The sequence below is a fragment of the Helianthus annuus genome, chromosome 8, assembly GCF_002127325.2.
Source record: "Helianthus annuus cultivar XRQ/B chromosome 8, HanXRQr2.0-SUNRISE, whole genome shotgun sequence".
Classification (NCBI taxonomy): domain Eukaryota; kingdom Viridiplantae; phylum Streptophyta; class Magnoliopsida; order Asterales; family Asteraceae; genus Helianthus; species Helianthus annuus.
In genome coordinates, this window is record NC_035440.2 from 102404279 (window position 1) to 102424269 (window position 19991).

Genomic DNA, 19991 nt, shown 5'->3' on the forward strand with positions numbered 1-19991 from the left:
TAAACTAAGGAAATAAACAAAAAACCAAGTTTATTTAGAAATACGAGCTGATTTCACTTTTGGACCAAAATGACAATAAAACTGAAACCACATAAGGATCCAGATGCAAAATGTTTAAGTTTTGAATTAAAGTGACAAAAGTAACCAAATATTAGGGACCAAAATGACAGTTTACTCAATACAATCCAAAGGTTTTTACCAACATTTGATTGATTTTCACCGAAATTTAATCAATTTTGATTGCCTTTGACCGAAACCTGACTTAGGTACGATTAGGTGTAATTTAATCGGTAAACTACCGATTATCGAATAAAAGACGATTAATCCTGATTTTTACAACAACCATCCCAACGAAATTTTAAAATTCCATAAAACTACAAAGAAAAATTAAAATCCATAAATGAAGTGAAAACAACTTTTGAACTCTAGAGTATATGTAGTTCTTAAAAAAGTTTCTCCCATCTTACTACCACATACGACTTAAACTAGCTAAATCATCACTTTAGTTTAACAAATAAATCAAATAAATAGTTAAATGCCTGGCTGCTTCATGTGGTGATATTATAGAGTTGGTCGTCATATTTCAATAATTATAGAGTTGGTCCTAATGATTGTAATTTTTACACTCGTATGGCTCTTGTCACTAGTCTAGGCTAGATTTCTCATTTAAGTAGAGGTTAAATGTTTATATTACCTATGAACATTTAAAAAATATATATAAAATAAGATGGGTTCATCTCTCATCTTCTTCCTCCTTCTCTGTCTCTTATTCTGACACTCCTTGCTGGGATTGGGGCTTTGGTTGGGGACTTGGGTTGACATGTGACGCAGATGGGCTCTACCAGGCCACCCCAAAAAGGGGGTGTGGGAGCGGTGTGGGCTAGTTTGCGTGGGTGGACATGTGGAATTTTTTTTATATTTTAACATTTATAAAATAAAACACACCACTAAAGTAATTTACAAAAAAGTTACATATAATCCTAATAAATAAATAAAAACAACTTAATAAATCCTAAAAAATAAAAAATCAACTTAATAAATCCTAAAAAAAATAAAAAAAATTCATAATAAATTCTGAAAAAAATACAAAGTACGATAAATATTAAAGTGGGGAACCCAACGAAATTCCGGGTTCCCATCGTGCCTATACTCGATTTTGGCGATCTCCACTCGATCGCCGTAGCTTAGGTCGTCCGCAGGCACACGGTCGAAGCATGCTTTAAACCGATCCAGGTGCGGTTTTAGCTCTCGCCACTTATGTTGACACGCATTCAAGTTGTGACGCGCGTTTCCAACATGTTGGTATTCCTAAAACGTTCGTGTCCAGTAGGCGGTTTGACCACGATGTTGCGTTCGTTGTGCATCAACGATTGACGTCACTAGCGCTAGCTCCTCCTCCTCGGTTCAATGAACCATTTTCGTTTTTTGGGTTAGTTTTGGATGAAAAATATTGATGTTTGGGATGAATATTTATAGGTAAAAAATAGTAAAAAAAATTTAAAATTTGATTTACATAGCGGTAACCGCCATGGCCAACGACTAGCTCAAATGGCTATGGGTAACGGTCTGATTATTGTAGGCAATCCCAGCCAGCCACGTCGTCGCCCCGACCCGCCCAATGCCAGGCTTTATAGCCATGGGGCAACGCCGCTACCCAAGCTGACCCGGTGTAACTAGAGCGGCGTTGATTGGGTTCCCACACCCTAACCCAAGCCCACAGTCTAACATGCACTCAAATGCCACCTAACTCATCATTTCTCACCTAAATCCTAAATCAATAAAAATATAAAACAAATCCTAATTTGCTAATTTTATTAGTCGTATTCTCCTAGACTCTCCATAGTTGTTCTTACAAAAATAGCAAAGTCTCAATCACATATTAGAGTAATTTACAAGTTCCATGCAATAGTTGAATTCAAAGGAGAAGTGGCACAAGAAAAAGAGAAGAAAGGGGTTGTCGGGATTCTGCGGTGCGCCACTAGAGGACGCCAGAATTACGTCGGCTCCTCACTTTCTCTCCAACTCTTTCTCGATCTCTCTAATATCCACACATTGGTTTTTCCTGCCAGGTTTGTTTTTTTTTTTTTCCGATGGGTAGTTGTGGGTGGTGGGGGTTGTGGTGGTTGGTTGTTATGAGTGGCGTGACGGGGCCAGTGTGGTGGTTTACGAAGCAACAAGTTCGCCGCGGTGGTGTTGTGGTGGTTTGGTGTTAGGTAGGGGTGTTCAAAACTATCCGTATCCGAAAATCCGATCCGAAATATCCGATATCCGAATCCGAAATATCCGAAAAATCGGATATCCTAATTTTTTGGATTCGGATAGTGATTTTCAAAATTTCCGGATATTTCGGATATCCGAATATCCGAAAATATCCGAAAAATATCCGAAATATCTGAAAAATATCCGAAAACTTATACTCGGATATCCGAAACTATCCAAAATATCCGTTTCCGAATATGAAAAAAAAAAATAATAAAAAAGTAAAAATTAAATAAAAGTTGGATTTTAGGATATCCGGTTTCGAACACCCCTAGTGTTAGGAGGTGGTGTTGCAAAAATTATAACCTTTAGGAACGACTCTGTAATCATTGGAGACTTGTGACTAACTCTGCAATTTCTGCAAACCACATGGACCAACCAGACATTTAACTCTTAGATAAAAGATGAAATACAAGTACGTTTATCATACAAAACGTATGAATAAGGTGGAAAGTAAAAAAACGTGGTGTAATTATTTTACTCGTAGGGTAATTATTAAAATTACTTTACAAATAATCTTGAAGGGTAATTTTGATCTTATAGGATAATTTTGTAAAATGATCGTGTAGGATAATTTTGATCTTATAGGGATCTTGTAAAGTAATTTTGATTTTGTAGGGTAATTGTTATCTTGTAGGATAATTTTGATATCATAATTACTCTACAAATGATCTTTTGTAGGGTTTACTTTTCCACACCATTGGTACGTTTTGTATGAATTAAAAGAAAAAATAAAAACAAATGTTTGTGTGGGTGTAATTGGTTTTTTTTTTTTTTTTTTCTTTATTTCTGGAACAACGACTTTCTTGTTGTATTCCTCAAACTGGAGAGCCCCGTTGCCACGCTCTATCTTAACCGGGCCAGGCTTTCATCGGGTCCTAACTTACTATAGAACCCTAAACAAAGTAACAGTATTTGGGGCAGAATCATCAAGTTCTCTGGTTCAAATGGGTCGCAAGCAAAATCAATCTCCTGAACGAGAAGCATCAGTCTTACTGGCTGAATTCCTCCAAGTAGCAATAACATCAATCATCTTCCTCAAACAAATCTACCCAACAGGTCCGCACTCTCTCCCAGTTATCCCATATCCCACATCACAATTTCCATTTCTAACATTTCACAGGTGCTTTTGAAAGACGACGCTACATGAACTTGGTGGTTCATCGTGCCCGACACCCGCAGCTTCATCGTTACATTCATGAGTCTCTCGATGCCATGGTTTCTTACTTTGAAAAGGGGTTGATTGAGAGTGTTGCGGTTATGTTTTTTGATAATCGTAAAATTCCAATCGAGAAGTTTGTGTTCAAGATCAATGTGAACCGGGTTCAAGGGGAAATGATGGAAGAAGATGCACATCTGGAGTCCTCCATGAGATCATTCTTGATCAAGCTTTCTCAATCCGAACCGCTTTTGAAGGGTTCGGCTCAAGGTAAATGCGACACCAATTCGATATGAAGTTTCTGGTTTAAGTTTAGTCTAAACGCGTGTATGGGTAAGTTTCGGGTGGTCCCCACGAACACGTTTATCTAAACAGACTGTGTTCGTGTTGGACATTGCGGGTTTGTGGGTCGATCCGTCAAATTTTGAAATATAAAACAAAGAATAAAATGCCAAAATGTCTGCCATTTTGGACTTAAGTGGCAAAAGTGGCTTAAACTCTAGGACGATTTTGACATTTTACTCTAAAACAAAAGTGATTTAAGGTTTTATAGTTTTAACTTCTGTTGTCAAGGCTTACCTAGGCGCGCTTTTCAGGCCCAAAACCCCAATTTCAGGCTCTCGGGCCAAATTCTGGCCATTATTCGTCTGAAAAGGTTTGAGTGGGTTTGAAACAATCATTGTATCATACCAGCCCAAAACAAACTTAAAACATGTCTAAAACCCCTAAAAATCGTATTTTATACTACGCGCCTCACTTATAATAGGCCCTTGTTTTTAAGCGCCTTGCACTAAGGCCCAAGGTTCACGCTTCACGCCTTGAGTGCACCTTTGACAACTATGGTTTAACATAATTGTTAATATATGTTTGTAGTAAATTTTTTATTTGGCAAATTGGAAAATAATAATCCCATCTTTCTGAAATTGGCTGATAATAATCTCAAGTCAGTTATTGGCCAATAATAATCCGACCTCGTCCAATTTTTTTTGTAAAATAGACCGCCGTTAAAATAAGTTTAACGGAGTTAAGTTTTTTTCCGAATTACAAACCGATGTTTTAGGGCTTTTGATCAGAACGAGGATACGAGTCGATTGATGTAAAACTTACCTCGAAATTGTGTTCGAAATGGCTTGAATTTTGTTAATTGGAAGTTAAACACCCGAATTGAAGCACCGTTTTCGTGGGTTGGGGGCAGTATTTTGAGGTAAGTTTTACATCAATCGACTCGTATACTCGTTCTGATCAAAAGCCCTAAAACATCGGTTTGTAACTCGGAAAAAAACTTAACTCCGTTAAGCTATTTTAACGGCGGACAATTTTACAAAAAAATTGGACGAGGTCGGATTATTATTGGCTAATAACTGACTTGGGATTATTATCGGCCAATTTCAGAAAGATGAGATTATTATTTTCCAATTTGCCTTTTTATTTTTAGAGTATTAATATGCAAAAAAACAAGAAAATAAACTAAAATAAAATTTCGGGTTAAAGATGTCATATGTTTGTCAACTTTCGAAAACTCGTGTCTTGTTAAGGTTTAGGTGTTTGACACGATTTTCGGATTCATTTAGAGTTTGTCCCGCAAAACTGACCCATTTAACATCCGTAAATGCACATCGGGGCACTGACCGTTCGATCCAACATGAAATTTATGGATTTGGGTTGAAGGTTTAGGGTTATAGTCTTGGTTACGTTTTTGTTGAATCCATGGATAAACGGGTCGTGATCGTGTCGACCTGACTGACGGATTCGCAAGTGCACCCGTTTTAACATCTGTGTAAAAAATGTGTTTTCTGCTATAACTAAGGCTACCTGTTCATTTTACTTACATTTGTAGTAAATATGTAATATGTAATTTGAGTATAAATATGCAAAAAAAATAAATAAATAAATAAATAAATAAAAATAAGGTAAAAATATTCTGGTTAAACAGGGGGGTGTGCGTCAACTACCGAAAACGACCCGTTTATGTGTCTGACAAGATTTTTGGATTCGTGTTGAGTTCAACCTACGAACACGACCCGTTTAACACCCTTGAATCACATACATACAGAAGACTGATCATCATGTCTTAATGTTTGAAACTTGTATATATTGCAGATTTGAGGTGGGAAATCACAGCTTACTTTTGCTCACTCCCAAGCGATAATAAAGATAGGTGGATTCCAACACACACAATCCAGTGGCAACAGCCTCCTTTGATAACACCTATTAAGTCCATGAATACTGAACCATTGTCTGTTCAACTATATTTAGAACATCCAAGTCTTTTGGAACCCGTGTAACTCGACTGGCGGTTCAAAATCATGTTCATGTGTGCAGGGTATGCTCGAGTCGAGTTGACTTATGGTTTTGTAATACAGAATGGCTTCCAACACTTTGCTGATGTATCCATTGTCATTAATATGCAGAAGGTGAACCAAACTAAGCTTCATCTATGCAACTAGTACATAAAATTTTCTTCAAAAGAAAACGATTTCGTTTATGATAAGACATATTTGGTTTTCACGATTTATTCAAAACCGATCGCTTCAGTTGTGTATGGTTCATTAGCTAGAAACAAAACTAGTAGCACCGGCGATTACATTTGTGTTTTGTCAAACTAGTCGGCATAGTCCTCTTTTCAGAACAATGTGTAAATAGAAAGCATCCATTATGAGCATTCAAGTGTAGGCGAGCTAACCTCGTACTCTTCTAGGCTCTTAGAATACGTGGATTGACAAGCTACATATATGTAGCTTGCAAAGACATATATATGTAGCTCACACGTGATATATATATACGTAGTTCATGAGCTACATATATGTATTTTGTAGATCCACATTTTTTTTATTTCCAGAAAAACTAGTAACATATACTGGCATACAAATCTTCTGCGGGATCCACATGTGGGTTCTTAGAAAAAAAGAGTAAATTACGTTTTTGGCCCCTGTGGTTATATCACTTTTACTATATTAGCCTAAAATAAGAATTTTTAACATATCTGCCCTCATGGTCTCTATAACTAACCATTTTGGTCCCTAAGTCTAGAGACCATGGGGGCCAAAATGGTTAGACTTAGGGGCCAAAACGGTTAGTTATAGAGACCATGGGGCAGATATGTTAAAAAGTCTTATTTTAGGCTAATATAGTAAAAGTGCTATAACCACAGGGGCTAAAAACATAATTTACTCAAAAAAAAATTTATTTTAACCAACAAACGTGTTACAATCTCATCAACACATTCCAAAAAGCGGTTGTTGGCCCCAAAAGGACCCAAGAAGTTTGATAGTTAGATCACCCTTCATTCAACACATGAGCCAACCCCCATTCTTTTGGTCAATACTACTCACTAGTTCACCATTTATATTCACGTACCCATAACAATCACTCACTTAAATATTCACAACTTTCCTTCCACTTACATACTTCTCTACTACCAAAACAGCCAAATGGATAATCAAAAGAAACATGTAGCAGTGTATACATTCCCTTATTCTTCACACCCTTCTCTCATACTAACCCTCACTCGTAGACTCGCTTCCGCGGCCCCTAATGTCATTTTCTCCTTCTTCAACATAGAAAAGTCTAACGATGTTTTGTTCTCCAACCTCAGTTGCAACAACATACTGCGGTATGATGTGTCCGACGGCATACCAGAGGGTTATGTTTTTAAGGGAACACCTCAAGAAGATATTAACTTGTTTTTGGCCGTGGCGGAGGAAGAGCTCAGGAAGGGTGTTCAAGTGGCCGAGATGGATACTGGGCTGAAGATTAGTTGTCTGGTGGTGGATGCGTTTTTTTGGTTTTGTGGCGATATGGCGGAGGAAATGGGCATTCCTTGGGTGGCGGTTTGGGCCGCCGGAGATTGTTCTCTGGCTTCACATATTTATACTGATCTGATCAGGGAAAAAAGTGCTCAACTCATAGGTAAGTTGACACAACGTTTGTGTGACTACAACATATATTGAGAATTGTGAAAACTGCATAACACAATTATATTGAATAAAATATAACCATAGTTAGTAGAAGAGAGAAACAATAACTATCTTCTATAACACATTAAACAAATTAAGTACAAATATATTGTGTAGTTCTCGCGGTTCTTAACATATTGTTGCATCTGAAATGAACGTTTGTTAAAAACAAGAAATTATTATGAGAAAAAAAAAATTTACAAAATTAGACGTCTAATTTTTAATCGATGGTTCATATTTTAAATTTTTATGCTTGTTACATACACATGTTTACGTTGTGTATTTAAAGAAAACATCAAATAAAATTGTTTATTTGTTTTCAAATCTTATACAGCTTACCTAATTAATATACATGTACATGTGTAGCTAATATAAACAAAATATCATATATTTGTTGTACCAACATTTGTGTTCATATTTTTTTTCCTCTGTAACAATTTTTTTTTCTAAAAAAATTAGGGAATGTAAGTTACATGTTATTGAACGTTTTGTAACAAAAAAAAAAAAAAACATAAAGCGCCGAGGGGATTTTTTTTATAAATATTTTTAAAAAATCAGTTTTTTAGCATATATATATATATATATATATATATATATATATATATATATATATATATATATATATATATATATATATATATATAGGGTCAGGATCATTTCAGAACCATAAATATTTACAGAATTCACAGAACTCCTAATAAACAATCTTTTTATTTATATATTTTTATGTTTAGGATAATTTTGTCATTTATTATGTGTATTTTTACGATTACATACATGTTAAGAGTAATTTTATTGTTTTTTTTTGTTACAAAACGTTCGATAAGATGTAATTTACATTCCCTAACTTTTTTAGAAAAAAAATGTTTGTTATATAAGGTTTTCTTAACTTAAGTGAGTTTTTTTCTCTATAATTCCCCTATAAATGAAATATCAAATATGCCACTAATATGCATGACATGAACAATCATATATTTGTTGTACCAACATTTGTGTTCATAGGTTCTGTCGGACCCAACGAAGAAATTGTCGACTTGATGCCAGGACTCAAAGCGGTTCGACTGGGTGACTTACCAAGTGGAGTCGTGTTGGGAAACCTCGAATCACCGTTTTCAACCATGCTACATAAGATGGGAAGAACCCTACATAAAGCAACCACCGTTACCCTAAATTCATTTCAAGAACTAGACCCTAATCTTACTACAACCCTCTCTTCAAAGTTGAACAACTTCCTCAGTGTTGGTCCCTTCAATCTCATATCCAAAGAAAAAACATCACTAAAACTTGATGAGTTTTCTTGCATTTCATGGTTAGATAACCAAAACACAAAAACAATTGCATACATAAGTTTTGGGACAGTTTTCACACCCCCGCCTCAAGAGCTAGTCGAGTTGGCTAAAGCACTCGAAGAGACCAAAACTCCGTTTCTTTGGTCACTAAAAATGGATTCCCATAAGCATTTCCCTAAGGGTTTCGTGGAGAGAGTAACCGTTAATGGGACTGGGAAAGTTGTACCTTGGGCTCCACAGGATCAAGTGTTGAATCATGTTGCAATAGGAGTGTTTGTAACACACTGTGGATGGAACTCGGTGTTAGAGAGTCTAGGGGCTGGTGTCCCGATGATTTGTAGACCGTTCTTAGGGGATCAACACTTAAATTCTTGGATGGTTGAGAGAGTTTGGGGAATTGGATTGAGAATCGAAGGTGGGACTTTCACAAAACATGCGACTCGTCGTGCTTTGGAACAAGTTTTCTCCTTGTCTAATAGCCGACACGAGAGAATGGAAGCATTGAAAGATCTTGCTCACAAGGCTATTGAACCAAATGGGAGTTCTAAGCAAAATTTCAAGACTTTGGTAGAGGTGGTCACCGGTGAGACACAACATGAATATCATTGAATTGACATTTGTGTAATGTTTCATGTTTGGAAAGGTTATTGTAATCTCTTTTATTGGAGTGAGAATGATATTATATCAAATAAACACTTATATTATTTTGATGATAATATATTAGAATGTCATACTTGATTCTATATAAAAGTATATGCACATATGAAAAACTATGTCAAGATATATACATCAACAATACACTTACATCCACATATTATAATGTCATGTAAAGTTAGCTATACAATATTGATGTAGGTTTATATTTTTTTGTATTGTATGTTAGGTCAGGACAGGTATCACATGAACACAAGAACAAACACACAACAAGCTCACATACTTACACACACTTAATCACAAGAACACGTGATTTATAGTGGTTCGATCAAGCTTGATCTACAATCCACTCTCCACAACTAGTTCTCTCTTTGTATTAGGTGCGCAAGAGTTTACAATACATGAATGAAAAGTATTTATAGGGGGTACTATTAGGGTTATTGAATTAACAATATTAAAATAAGAAGAACCCCTACTCTGGTCTTCATCTGACTAGAGGAATAATCCTCTGCTCGAGTCTAATCCTCTATAATCCAACAATCTCCCACTTGGGCGCTTTGATAACTTCAAACTGCACTCCATGCAACTTCATCTTCATAAGTACTTTTGTAAACTATTTATCTTCACTAGTTGTGGACGACCTTCTCATTAATTAACCTAAAGGCCAATTGAAGCTATGCAAAGCTTAAACTTCTCTAAGGTAACAACCTTAGTCAACATATCAGCTGGATTTTTAGTTCCTTGAATGCCATCACTAACTTGGTCTCTAATAAAGTGATATCTCAGCTGTATATATTTCGTCTTCGAATAGAAGACTGGTTCTTTGCAAGGTGTATTACACTTTGATTATCACAAAACAATGCACACTCAACTTGTTCATTGCCAAGCTCTTTGAGAAAATTCTTTAACCAAATAAGCTATTTACTTGCTTCAGCAACTGACATATGCTCCGCTTCTATGGTTGAATGGGCAACACTTTTCTGAAGTTTAGACATCCAACTTACAGCAGTGCCTCTCGCTGTAAAGTCATACCTTCTGGTGCTTTTGAATGACTCTTTACACCTACAAAGGTCTGGATCCGCAAAACCCTTCAGAATAATATTTTTCCATTAAAATGCAATGCCATTTTTTTAAGTTCCCTTCAAATATCTTAGCAGCCATTTAACTGCTTCCCAATGTTATCTCCTTGGATTGGACATAAACCGACTAACAAACCCCACTGCATGAGCAATATCTGGTCTCGTGCATACCATTGCATACATGAGGCTACCAACTGCATGTGCATACAAAACTTTAGCCATTTCTGCTTTGTCTTCATCTGATTTGGGTGACAAAACTTTAGAAAGCTTATAGTGACTTCCCAAAGGTTTACTTCTGATCTTGGCATCTTTAAGGTTGAACCTCTCTACCACTTTCTCAATGTACTTCTCTTGAGATAGTGTCAAAGAACCATCTTCTTTGTTTCAGAAAATACTCATCCCGAGTATTTGGTTTGCAGCTCCCAAGTCTTTCATCTCAAATTCTCCAGGCATTTTCTTCTTTAATTTCTTGATCTTTGTCATGTCTGAATCAATAATTAACATATCATCCACATAGAGTAGTAGAATGATATAAGAGCCCTTGAACTTCTTGATGTACGAGCTGTGTAGGATACGGGTCGATACGCACAGCGACTAGTATCCATCGTTTACGGTTATGTAATCCCATTCGCTCCCCTTTCAATGTGTATGATACATTTCAAAACTTGTAGGAAAAATTTTGATGTGTTTAGGCAAAAAATTTAGCATAGAGTATGATAGTCATTATGACTAATTAATTAGTCAAAGGTAATAATAAATGAGATAATAGAAAAACTATTTAATGTTTTACAATTGAACCCTTTGTTCTTTTTCTTCTCAATTTAATTTTCTTCTCAAATGAACCTCCCCATATATATATATGATGGGGTTCTAGAGTGAACACTAGTGTATTTTCATCATCAAATCCTGACCATTGATTTACACTTGTGTATTGATAATTAAGGGCTAGGATTAGTTCAATAGTGTTCACTATTAAGGGAGTTATTCATAAGTGAACCTAAACCTATATGTGTGTGTGTCTGTGTGTGTGTGTGTTTCACTAAAGACATTTTGATAAAAAAAAAGTCATATTATTTATCAAGACCATGAGGTTTGGTTATATTTGCTTATTTCGTCCAAAAAGACAAAAATGTCCTTCACCTTAACAGAAAAAAACTCAGTTAGTAATTTGGATAGAAATGACAATAAAACGCAAACCTGAAGGACACAAATGCCCAAAAAAGTCATTTTCGATGGCACAAACAAATATAACCAAACCTCATGGATGATTTTAGCATTTTACTAATTTAACTTTTCTTGTTTTATTTGCCACAACATTATTCATTACTCCAAACCAGAGCCGTTCCAACATTTTTAGAGGCCCTAAGCGAAATATAATTTTGGGGCCCTTTTCGGATCCTCATTGTTATTAAACCTCCATCATATGTGATTCCTTGCTAAGATAACATGCTCTAGAATGTTGTTGCTGTCAAGTTCCATTGTTATTGTTAAAAGATTTGTTTTGAATTACTTTAGATTATCGCAAGTAATTCCAATGGGCTTTGCAAATCTTATATCCAAGTTCAGAAATCTTACCTTACCTATTAAAATGAAATTTTAAACTACTTCAGGCTATTTGGCTTGTCTGTATATATTGGTTTTCTTTTTTACTAATCAAATAAACTTGATAATGAGCCCTAATTCCCTAAACAACAAATTAAATAGACAAACAACCAAGCTTAGTGCCTAAATAACAAGATCAGTTCAACAAATAAGTAGACATTAATTCCCTATACAACAATTTGATTCAGAAAAATAGCAAATTATAAAAGAAGAAAGAGGATATTAGATATCTAACCTGTGCCACACCCACACTGCCACAAATCGAAGAACTGAATAAGCCCTAATTTCTGAATTAATCAACGTCTGCCATAAATTAATCAACGTCTGCCACAAATCAAAGAACTGAATAAGCCCTAGTTCTTGAATAAATCAACGTCTGCCACTGCCACAAATCGAAGAACTGATTTAATCAAAGAACAGAATCGAAGAACTGAATTGAATAACTGATTTAATTGAAGAAGTCACACAGTTTGGTTTGTTTGTAATCGAACTCGAAGAACTGATGATTTAATGTTTATGTTTATAAAATCGAAGAACTGAAGAAGATATAGATGTACAAAAGCAAAAATAGCCGTTAATAAATTACTTACTGACCTTTCGTTCTTCAATTTCATTTGCGATTGTTCGGATACCTCATTCTGCAGCCGCGGCCTTTCATTCTTCTTCAGATTCTAATTCTGCGCGCTGTGTGAGGTGAGCCCTTTTGTGTTTGGATAGTTTGGACGGGCCTTTATGTTATGGGTTGTTTGCTTTAAAACTGAAAATAGGCCTACTATAGATAAAACCCACAGCAAATTTGGAGGCCTTTTAATTTGGGTGGCCCTAGGCCTGTGCCTAGGGTTGGAAGCCCATTGGGCCGACCCTGCTCCAAACTATCTACTTTTATATCCCATTGTCTAATTTTCTTTATATGTTATTATAATCTCAAGCTTTCTTAGTTAATTGAGAATGATATATACCCTAATTATATATTCTTATATCCCATTGTCTAATTTTCTTTATCTGTTACTCTACTCTAATTTCGAACTCGGTTATTTATTAAGAATAATATATACCTTATATCCCATTGTTTAATTTGATTTATTTGTTTGACTAATCTTGAGCTCAGTTAATTTATAACTATATTAAATACAAAATGTGTGTGCATTTTACTAAAATGGCAACTTCTTTTTTCCATTTTACTTACAGGAGTTAATAATCACACATGGTAAAATCTTATTCTCACATGGTGTATACAGGCCGTATAAGCGTTGCCATCTCCGTGCCGGTTGGTACCGTATATACAGAAACATAATACATTCTTCGACCAACCACGTCTTAAAATAAGAGTATTTCATCACACAATGATTTTCATGTTTTCTGTTGTTCGTTGTTTTATTTTAATTTAGGTAAAAGGATTCTTTTTGGAGTCGATAGACCCCTTTGGGCGAAAGCTAGATTTGAAATCTTTAAATGAAGGGTGCGAGGAGGAGTATTTCGACATAGACAAAGAACTGGCGAATCTTAAACAACATATAATGGGGCAGCCGAGAGTGATAAACATAAACTTATTTCAAACTTATTCCAATCAGACAAATGTCAAACAGCCACTTGTGTAGAAAAACCCACGGGGTCGTCCAACTTTAAAGGCTCAGCAACAAAGGATGGTTGATTCGTTTGTGGAGCCTTCTAGACACAGTTTTATTTCATCTGCAGACGCGTATGGTGATTCAGTGGGCATTGCAACACAAGAGTCATACAACGAACTTGCAAGGCATAACTCGTTTGTCGAGTCACAAAGTTATCATCGTGAAGCACCGATGTTCATCGACGAGATTGTGAAGGGCGCTAGGCAAAATAAATTGAAAAAAGGTGGCAAAATCAATGGAACAGGCACTAATGTTATCTTTACTGCCTGCAGTACAATTTAACCTATTCAAGCACTATGAACGGTTCATTCCACCTTGCTTCCATCCATACCTAGGTCACATACAAGATGTTCGGGGCGATGGTAATTGTGGGTTTCGAGCTATAGCAGTCGGCTTGTCGCGTCATGAGATGGAGTGGCCGTTAATATGGCATAAGCTTCTAGGTGAGTGCAACCAGTACCATGACATGTGGAATACAAATTCAGTTGAGTTTTAGTTAGTTCGAAAATCCTTGGATTGGAACGGTATAGAGTTTGCATCGGGTGATAAGTGGCTGATAATGCCTTTCACGGGGGTCATGATAGCTAACCAGTGGAATGTCATTTGTCTCTTGTTAAGCGACGTCGGTTGTATTACGTTTTTTCCCATGTTGACAATAGTCGAACAGAGTGTTCCTCATCAAACCATTATGCTCGTACATGTTAACAAGAGCCATTTTATTCACATCAAGTTAGAAGGGGAATATCCAATGCCTATCCCGTCCGGATAATAGCGACAACCGACACAGCATACATCAGTAGTGATCTGGGAAAACTTTTACAAGGAACATATAATTCAATATCAGATGATCGTTGATGAATACAAGACGACGGAATTCGTGGATTTAGGTTGGCTATGAATTTGAAATGTTATTTAATTTTTTGATAATTTGTAACGATGTGAGTGAATTAAATGCATGTATGGACACAAGATGGAATTGTTCGGTTTCCGTAGTCGTTGGTTATGATCTCTATTCGGTTATCTTTCCAAACAGCAACACATGAATATGTGGTGACCATTTAATAAACATGAAGCAAAAGCAAAATAAGCTTGATCTTATTTCATGTTCCGACAATTTGTAATGATGAAAAGTTTGAGTTAAGGTGACCAGTTGATAAACATAAAGCAAAAGCAAAATAAGCTTGATCTTATTTCATGTTCTGAACACATACCGACTGCGTTTTCGTCAAGTCCACATACCGGTAATGATAGATTTCGTCAATTCCACATATACTAAAATAAAAAGTTGTTAATTGTATACGGGTCATATAACGTTATACGACCCGTATACAAGACAAAAACAGTGCAGATATTGTGTATATGAGCGAATAAAAATATAATAAACATTGTATACGACCCGTATAACGTTATACGACCCGTATACAATTTAAAATGATCATATAATATGCAATACGATCACATATCCACCATACGACTTCAAATTTCACTAAAATTCTCTCGGGTTTCTTTTAAATTGTTCTTTGATATCGTTCTTCGGTGTTCGTGACGTTTTCTTCTTGTTCTTCTATTACGATACGTTTCTAAGCCTCGTTCGTAGAATAGACTTTCAGATTACGTAACATGTTAGATTATGGTATCGTATAACATATTGAATACCGTAGATTAGCGTAACGAAATTGATTGTTTGATTGAATTTGAAAGAAAAAAAAAACTGAATATGAAAAAAATCTGAAAATTCAAGTGTATACAACCGTGTATATTGTATACGATCGTATACGCTTTGAACATTCAAAGGGTATACGATCGTATACAATGTATACGATCGTATATAGCTTAAATATTCAAGACGTATACGACCATATACATTATATACAACTTGAATATTCAAGCTATATACGATCGTATACATTGTATATGATCGTATAACATTGAATTTTCAATTGTGTTTCTTCTTTTTTCCTTGATTGGTTTTAGGGTATACGGGACGTATAATACGTGCATATACGAAATGTATACTTGCTGTGTACGGATCGTATACGGGACATATAGTACGTGCATATACGAAACGCATAGGAGCTTTGTACGGATTGTATACGAGACGTATAATATGTGCGTATACGAAGCGTATACGAGTTTTGTACAGATCGTATACACATCGTATAATACATGAACGTTAATCGTATAATTCTTACCGACATGTGATTGATGTTTTTACAGATGATATAGCTAAGTCATCAGTGGCTGGAGCACGTCGAGCTCGAGGTCGGGGACGTGGACGGGGACGAGGTCAGGAAGAGGAGGTTGTAGATGATTTTACGAAGACGGCGCAGTTTGTTTGTACTATCCCCCGAGGTACGGCTACCCATAGGTTTTTGGGTAGATTATGAGAGATGGAGCTAGATACGCCCTGGACCATTGATATTGGTTTTTTAACCGAGATTGGATCGATCAGTCGGGTCCGGGAGTTCATGCCAGCTACCTCCGCGTGAGCCCGTTTATTTGAGGCCTTCTGAGAGCGGGCCAACAGGGAGATTACTTTTGTGTTTTTATGTACGTTTGCATTTATGGGCACTCGGGGTAGGGGTTTACAACATTTTTTGGATACCACTGCGGTGTCGTTTACTCTTTACAAGGAGCCTTGTCGGTTAAGGCTCCCCCAGTTTGTTGTTGCCTCAGGTCTGTACTCACAGGAGGAGTCAGTATCCCAGGTATTTTTGAATGCCCCGACCACCACGTCCTCTGACGTATTGTGGCCCTGGTGGCGCACTATTGGGACCGGGGAGTTCCCGACACTGCGTTCGCGATCCCCGAAGGCGTAGTTGTCGCGTATTTACGACCAGTTGCACTGATACCTACATCGGTGTATCGCCGTGATGATACAAGTTGGCCACATACTTCACCGAGTATGCTTTTAAGTGTACCTCTACCCATATTAGTTGTGGCGGCTTCGTCACTCATCTGGCGAAGCTCTAGCTGCGCCGCTTGTCCCCGTAGGTGGCTCAGGATATGACCATCACGCACCAGGTTGATCCGGTAGGTAGGATCACAACAGTCCCGATGAGGATTGCTCACGAGGTGTTACCGGTCAAGGTCTAGGTGATTTGGTAGCTTGATGACTATCGTACTGAGTGGTACCCAGGGCAGCCACTGTAGAGGGAGGCGGGCCAGGGGGCGAGGAAGGCGAGGGTGAGGGTGAGAGTGACGGGGGAGAGGGAGGCGAGGGAGAGGATGGCGTGGGAGGCGGGGTACAAGGGGGAGTTATGTTGTGGTCGAAAGATCGCAGCTGCGTGTGGATGATGTACAGTTTCATCGCCCGTTCAAGCGACGGAGCGTGAGACCACGTGTGATGCGTCCACCAAGGGTGGAGGAGACACTAGATCAAGTCGAGTCGGATGTAGCTGATGTACGGGTGGACGTATCCCGTATACAGAGCAACGTACAGTGGATGGTTTAGGCGATTATTGCTATACATTCTAGCGCGCCCCTACCTCCACAAGCTGGCGCTGCACCACTACCACCACCACCGTAGCTGCTTATTGTATTTTGGTTTTGTTGTTTTACATTTGAAACATTGTAAATATTTATCTTTTGTTGTTTTAGATGTAAAACATTGTAAATATTAATCTTATGTTTACATTTTATCTTGTTTGTATAATATTTGTTACCGTATTTGTTGGTGCATATGTATGCCGACTTCGTCTTGTATCGAGTCTTGTATTTGATTAGATAGATCAGGGCTCATAGAACGAGAAAATGAGATTTATGTAGTTTAGGGGCATTTCACACGAAATAGGAAACACTCATTTCGTACGAAATGAGCTGTCCATTTCGCACGAAATGATCATTCCGTGTGAAACCCATTTCGCATGAACTGTTTCGTGCGAAATGATGTTGCCTATAAATACTAGGTTGTGCCATGTCATTTGGAACGATTCGATTCCGGTAGCGAAGCTCTGCCGAAGTGTCTCCAGCAGTGTAAAACGACCTGATATTAATACAGAGACAGTTTAAAGTGATTTCTTGTGTAATCTAGCTGAAATAACTCCGATACGTTTGTTTCAGCCTTTCGTATTGGACGAGATCTCTTCTGAACGACTCGTTTGGGTCAGCTAACGATCCTACAAGTGGTATCAGAGCTCAGGAGGAAGAGTTCTTACCATTTCAACTGCAAATTCTGATTTCTACACCTCCTTTTTAAAATTAAACAAGTTTTCACGGTCAAAATGGCTTGATTTTCTCACATTATAAGCGCAATACTGTTTTAACAAACCCTAGAAAGAATCAGATCTTAATTCGAAGTAAAACTTGATCAAATTGTTCATAAATTCTTCGAAAGTTTCATTTCGCACGAAATTGATATCATTTCGTTTGAACATTGCATTTATTTCGCGCGAAACTTGCTTTCATTTCGCACGAAATCAGACCTCATTTCGCAGAGGGTCATTTCGCTTGAAATTGGATATCAGATAGTCATTTCGTACGAAATAGCACTTCATTTCGTACCAAGTCTTCATTTCGTACCAAGTCTTCATTTCGCACCAGGGTTCATTTCGTTTCAAAAGTTCATTCCGTGTAAACTTCATTTCGTGTGATAAAGATTATTTCACTTGAAAGGTGTCATTCCGTGTGAGAAGCATTTCGTTTGATGCATATTCATTTCGTTTGAAAAGCTGAGTTTGTGAAACTTTGAAAACCGAATCATGGAAAACGAGTTCTATAATGCCTTTGCTAGTCCGATGACTATTTCTCAGAGTACTATGCTAGAAAATGAAACAGGGACAACGCAAAAACCGCCTAAGCTTATGAGTATCGAGGAGTACAGTGTATGGGCCGAACGTTTTGAAAACTGGGTTCAAGCATATCACTTAGATACATGGGAACATACTGAATCTCAATACATTAGACCAGTCAAGGACAATGGATTGAAAGTTGAAATCAGAGATCTGAGTGTTGAGGAGAAAAAGAAATACAAAGATGAAAAAATGATGGTTAGTCTCTTGCAGCAAGCCATTAAAGAAGACATCTTGATTTTACTTCAACACAACGGAAGTGCACATTCGATATGGGAAGAATTAGAATCGAAGTTTCTTGGAAGTGATGAAATGATCAAGAACAAAAAGTCGCTTACGAAGAAAGAATTTGATTTATTCTGAGGATTAAGAACTGAAAACACCAAGCAGATAATTGAAAGATATTGCAATTTATTGAATAATATGAACAGATTAAACATCAAAAAAGATAAAGATGAATTGATTGAAAAGTTGGCTGATGTGTTGTCACATGATGTTTGCGGCACGTATCTTATGATGTTGAAAAATAAACCGGATTTTGACAAGCTAACACTGAGCGAGTTTATTAAACAACTTGAAGCTTAAGAGATGGAACAACGAAAGATAGCACGTATGAAGAACTATGATGGAGAACAAGACATTAGTTTGTGTTACAGAGGAGGTGTTAGTGATAAAACCAACATTGCACCAAAGATTGAAACTGCTTTCAATGCAAAAAGCTCTTCTGAAAGTTCATCCCAAGGATCAAGTAGCAAAAAGGGATTTTCGTCATATCCATCGTCTGATCCACATTTTTCTGCAACAACGAGTGGCAAAGTTCTTCAATGCAATATTGCTTTAAATCTTGAGAATGATCAAAACTACTCGGAAGAAGTTGCAAAAAGTCACATGTCTTTGTTGGTGACTGTTTTAGAATCTTATGGGAGTTTAGTTGCAGGAAGGATCGGAAATCCAATGTTGACGAAAGAGGATTACGATTAGGTTGATGCTGAGGAGATGGAGTTGATGGATATAAAGTGGTGTTTGGCGAGCGTGTTGAGAAGAGCTGAAAAGTTTAAACAAATCACGGGAAGAGATGATTTCCGTGATGCAAATGTTTCTACTTTAGGATTTGATAAATCTAAAGTTACTTGTTTTCGTTGCAGGGAAAAAGGGCATTTTAAACGAGAGTGCACAAATCGTGAAGCAAGTGGAGCTCAAAATCCTTTCGGAAACAATGATTATAATCGGAAAGCGATTTATCATCAAGTTGCTCAACAGCCTCATCAACAGCAATCTTCACAAACTCCACATGCTAGGAAGGAGATTTAAGATTTAAAGAAAGCGTGTCTTGTTAATCAAGATGATGAAAGTTCATCAAAAGGTTTTAGTTGGGACAAATATATTTCAGCTGATAGTAAAGCATGTCTGATAGATCAAGATGATGAAAGATTACCAGAAGGTTTTAGCTGGGAAAATTTTAGCTGGGATAATTATTGTCCAGATAAAGAACTCTTAAAGGCTAAAGCTTTTGTTGCTCAAATTGTTAAAGAGAATGGTGAAAAATATACTACTGATGATTATTGGGCAGAAAAA

General features: G+C 37.0%; 2 protein-coding genes across 2 annotated transcripts; both read left to right on the top strand.

Moving 5' to 3' along the window:
• Nucleotides 1–3093: 3093 nt before the first annotated feature.
• Nucleotides 3094–5924, top strand: LOC110873489 (DNA polymerase zeta processivity subunit). The gene is made up of 3 exons (XM_022122431.2): nt 3094–3318; nt 3383–3688; nt 5519–5924. Exons 1-3 carry the CDS (start codon nt 3207–3209, stop codon nt 5701–5703), a joined length of 603 nt encoding a protein of 200 aa, XP_021978123.1. The 5' UTR covers nt 3094–3206; the 3' UTR covers nt 5704–5924.
• An 812-nt stretch (nt 5925–6736) lies between these two features.
• LOC110873488 (kaempferol 3-O-beta-D-galactosyltransferase) lies at nt 6737–9381 on the top strand. The gene is made up of 2 exons (XM_022122430.2): nt 6737–7327; nt 8377–9381. Exons 1-2 carry the CDS (start codon nt 6850–6852, stop codon nt 9270–9272), a joined length of 1374 nt encoding a protein of 457 aa, XP_021978122.1. The 5' UTR covers nt 6737–6849; the 3' UTR covers nt 9273–9381.
• The last annotated feature ends 10610 nt before the right edge of the window (nt 9382–19991 follow it).

Excerpts from the sequence above, each read along its gene's own strand:
- LOC110873489 (XM_022122431.2), top strand. The coding sequence starts at position 3,207 with ATGGGTCGCAAGCAAAATCAATCTCCTGAACGAGAAGCATCAGTCTTA. Across the intron at positions 3,319-3,382 it reads CAAACAAATCTACCCAACAG|GTGCTTTTGAAAGACGACGC; the intron begins GTCCGCACTCTC and ends AACATTTCACAG. Across the intron at positions 3,689-5,518 it reads TTTGAAGGGTTCGGCTCAAG|ATTTGAGGTGGGAAATCACA; the intron begins GTAAATGCGACA and ends TATATATTGCAG.
- LOC110873488 (XM_022122430.2), top strand. The coding sequence starts at position 6,850 with ATGGATAATCAAAAGAAACATGTAGCAGTGTATACATTCCCTTATTCT. Across the intron at positions 7,328-8,376 it reads AAAAAGTGCTCAACTCATAG|GTTCTGTCGGACCCAACGAA; the intron begins GTAAGTTGACAC and ends TTGTGTTCATAG.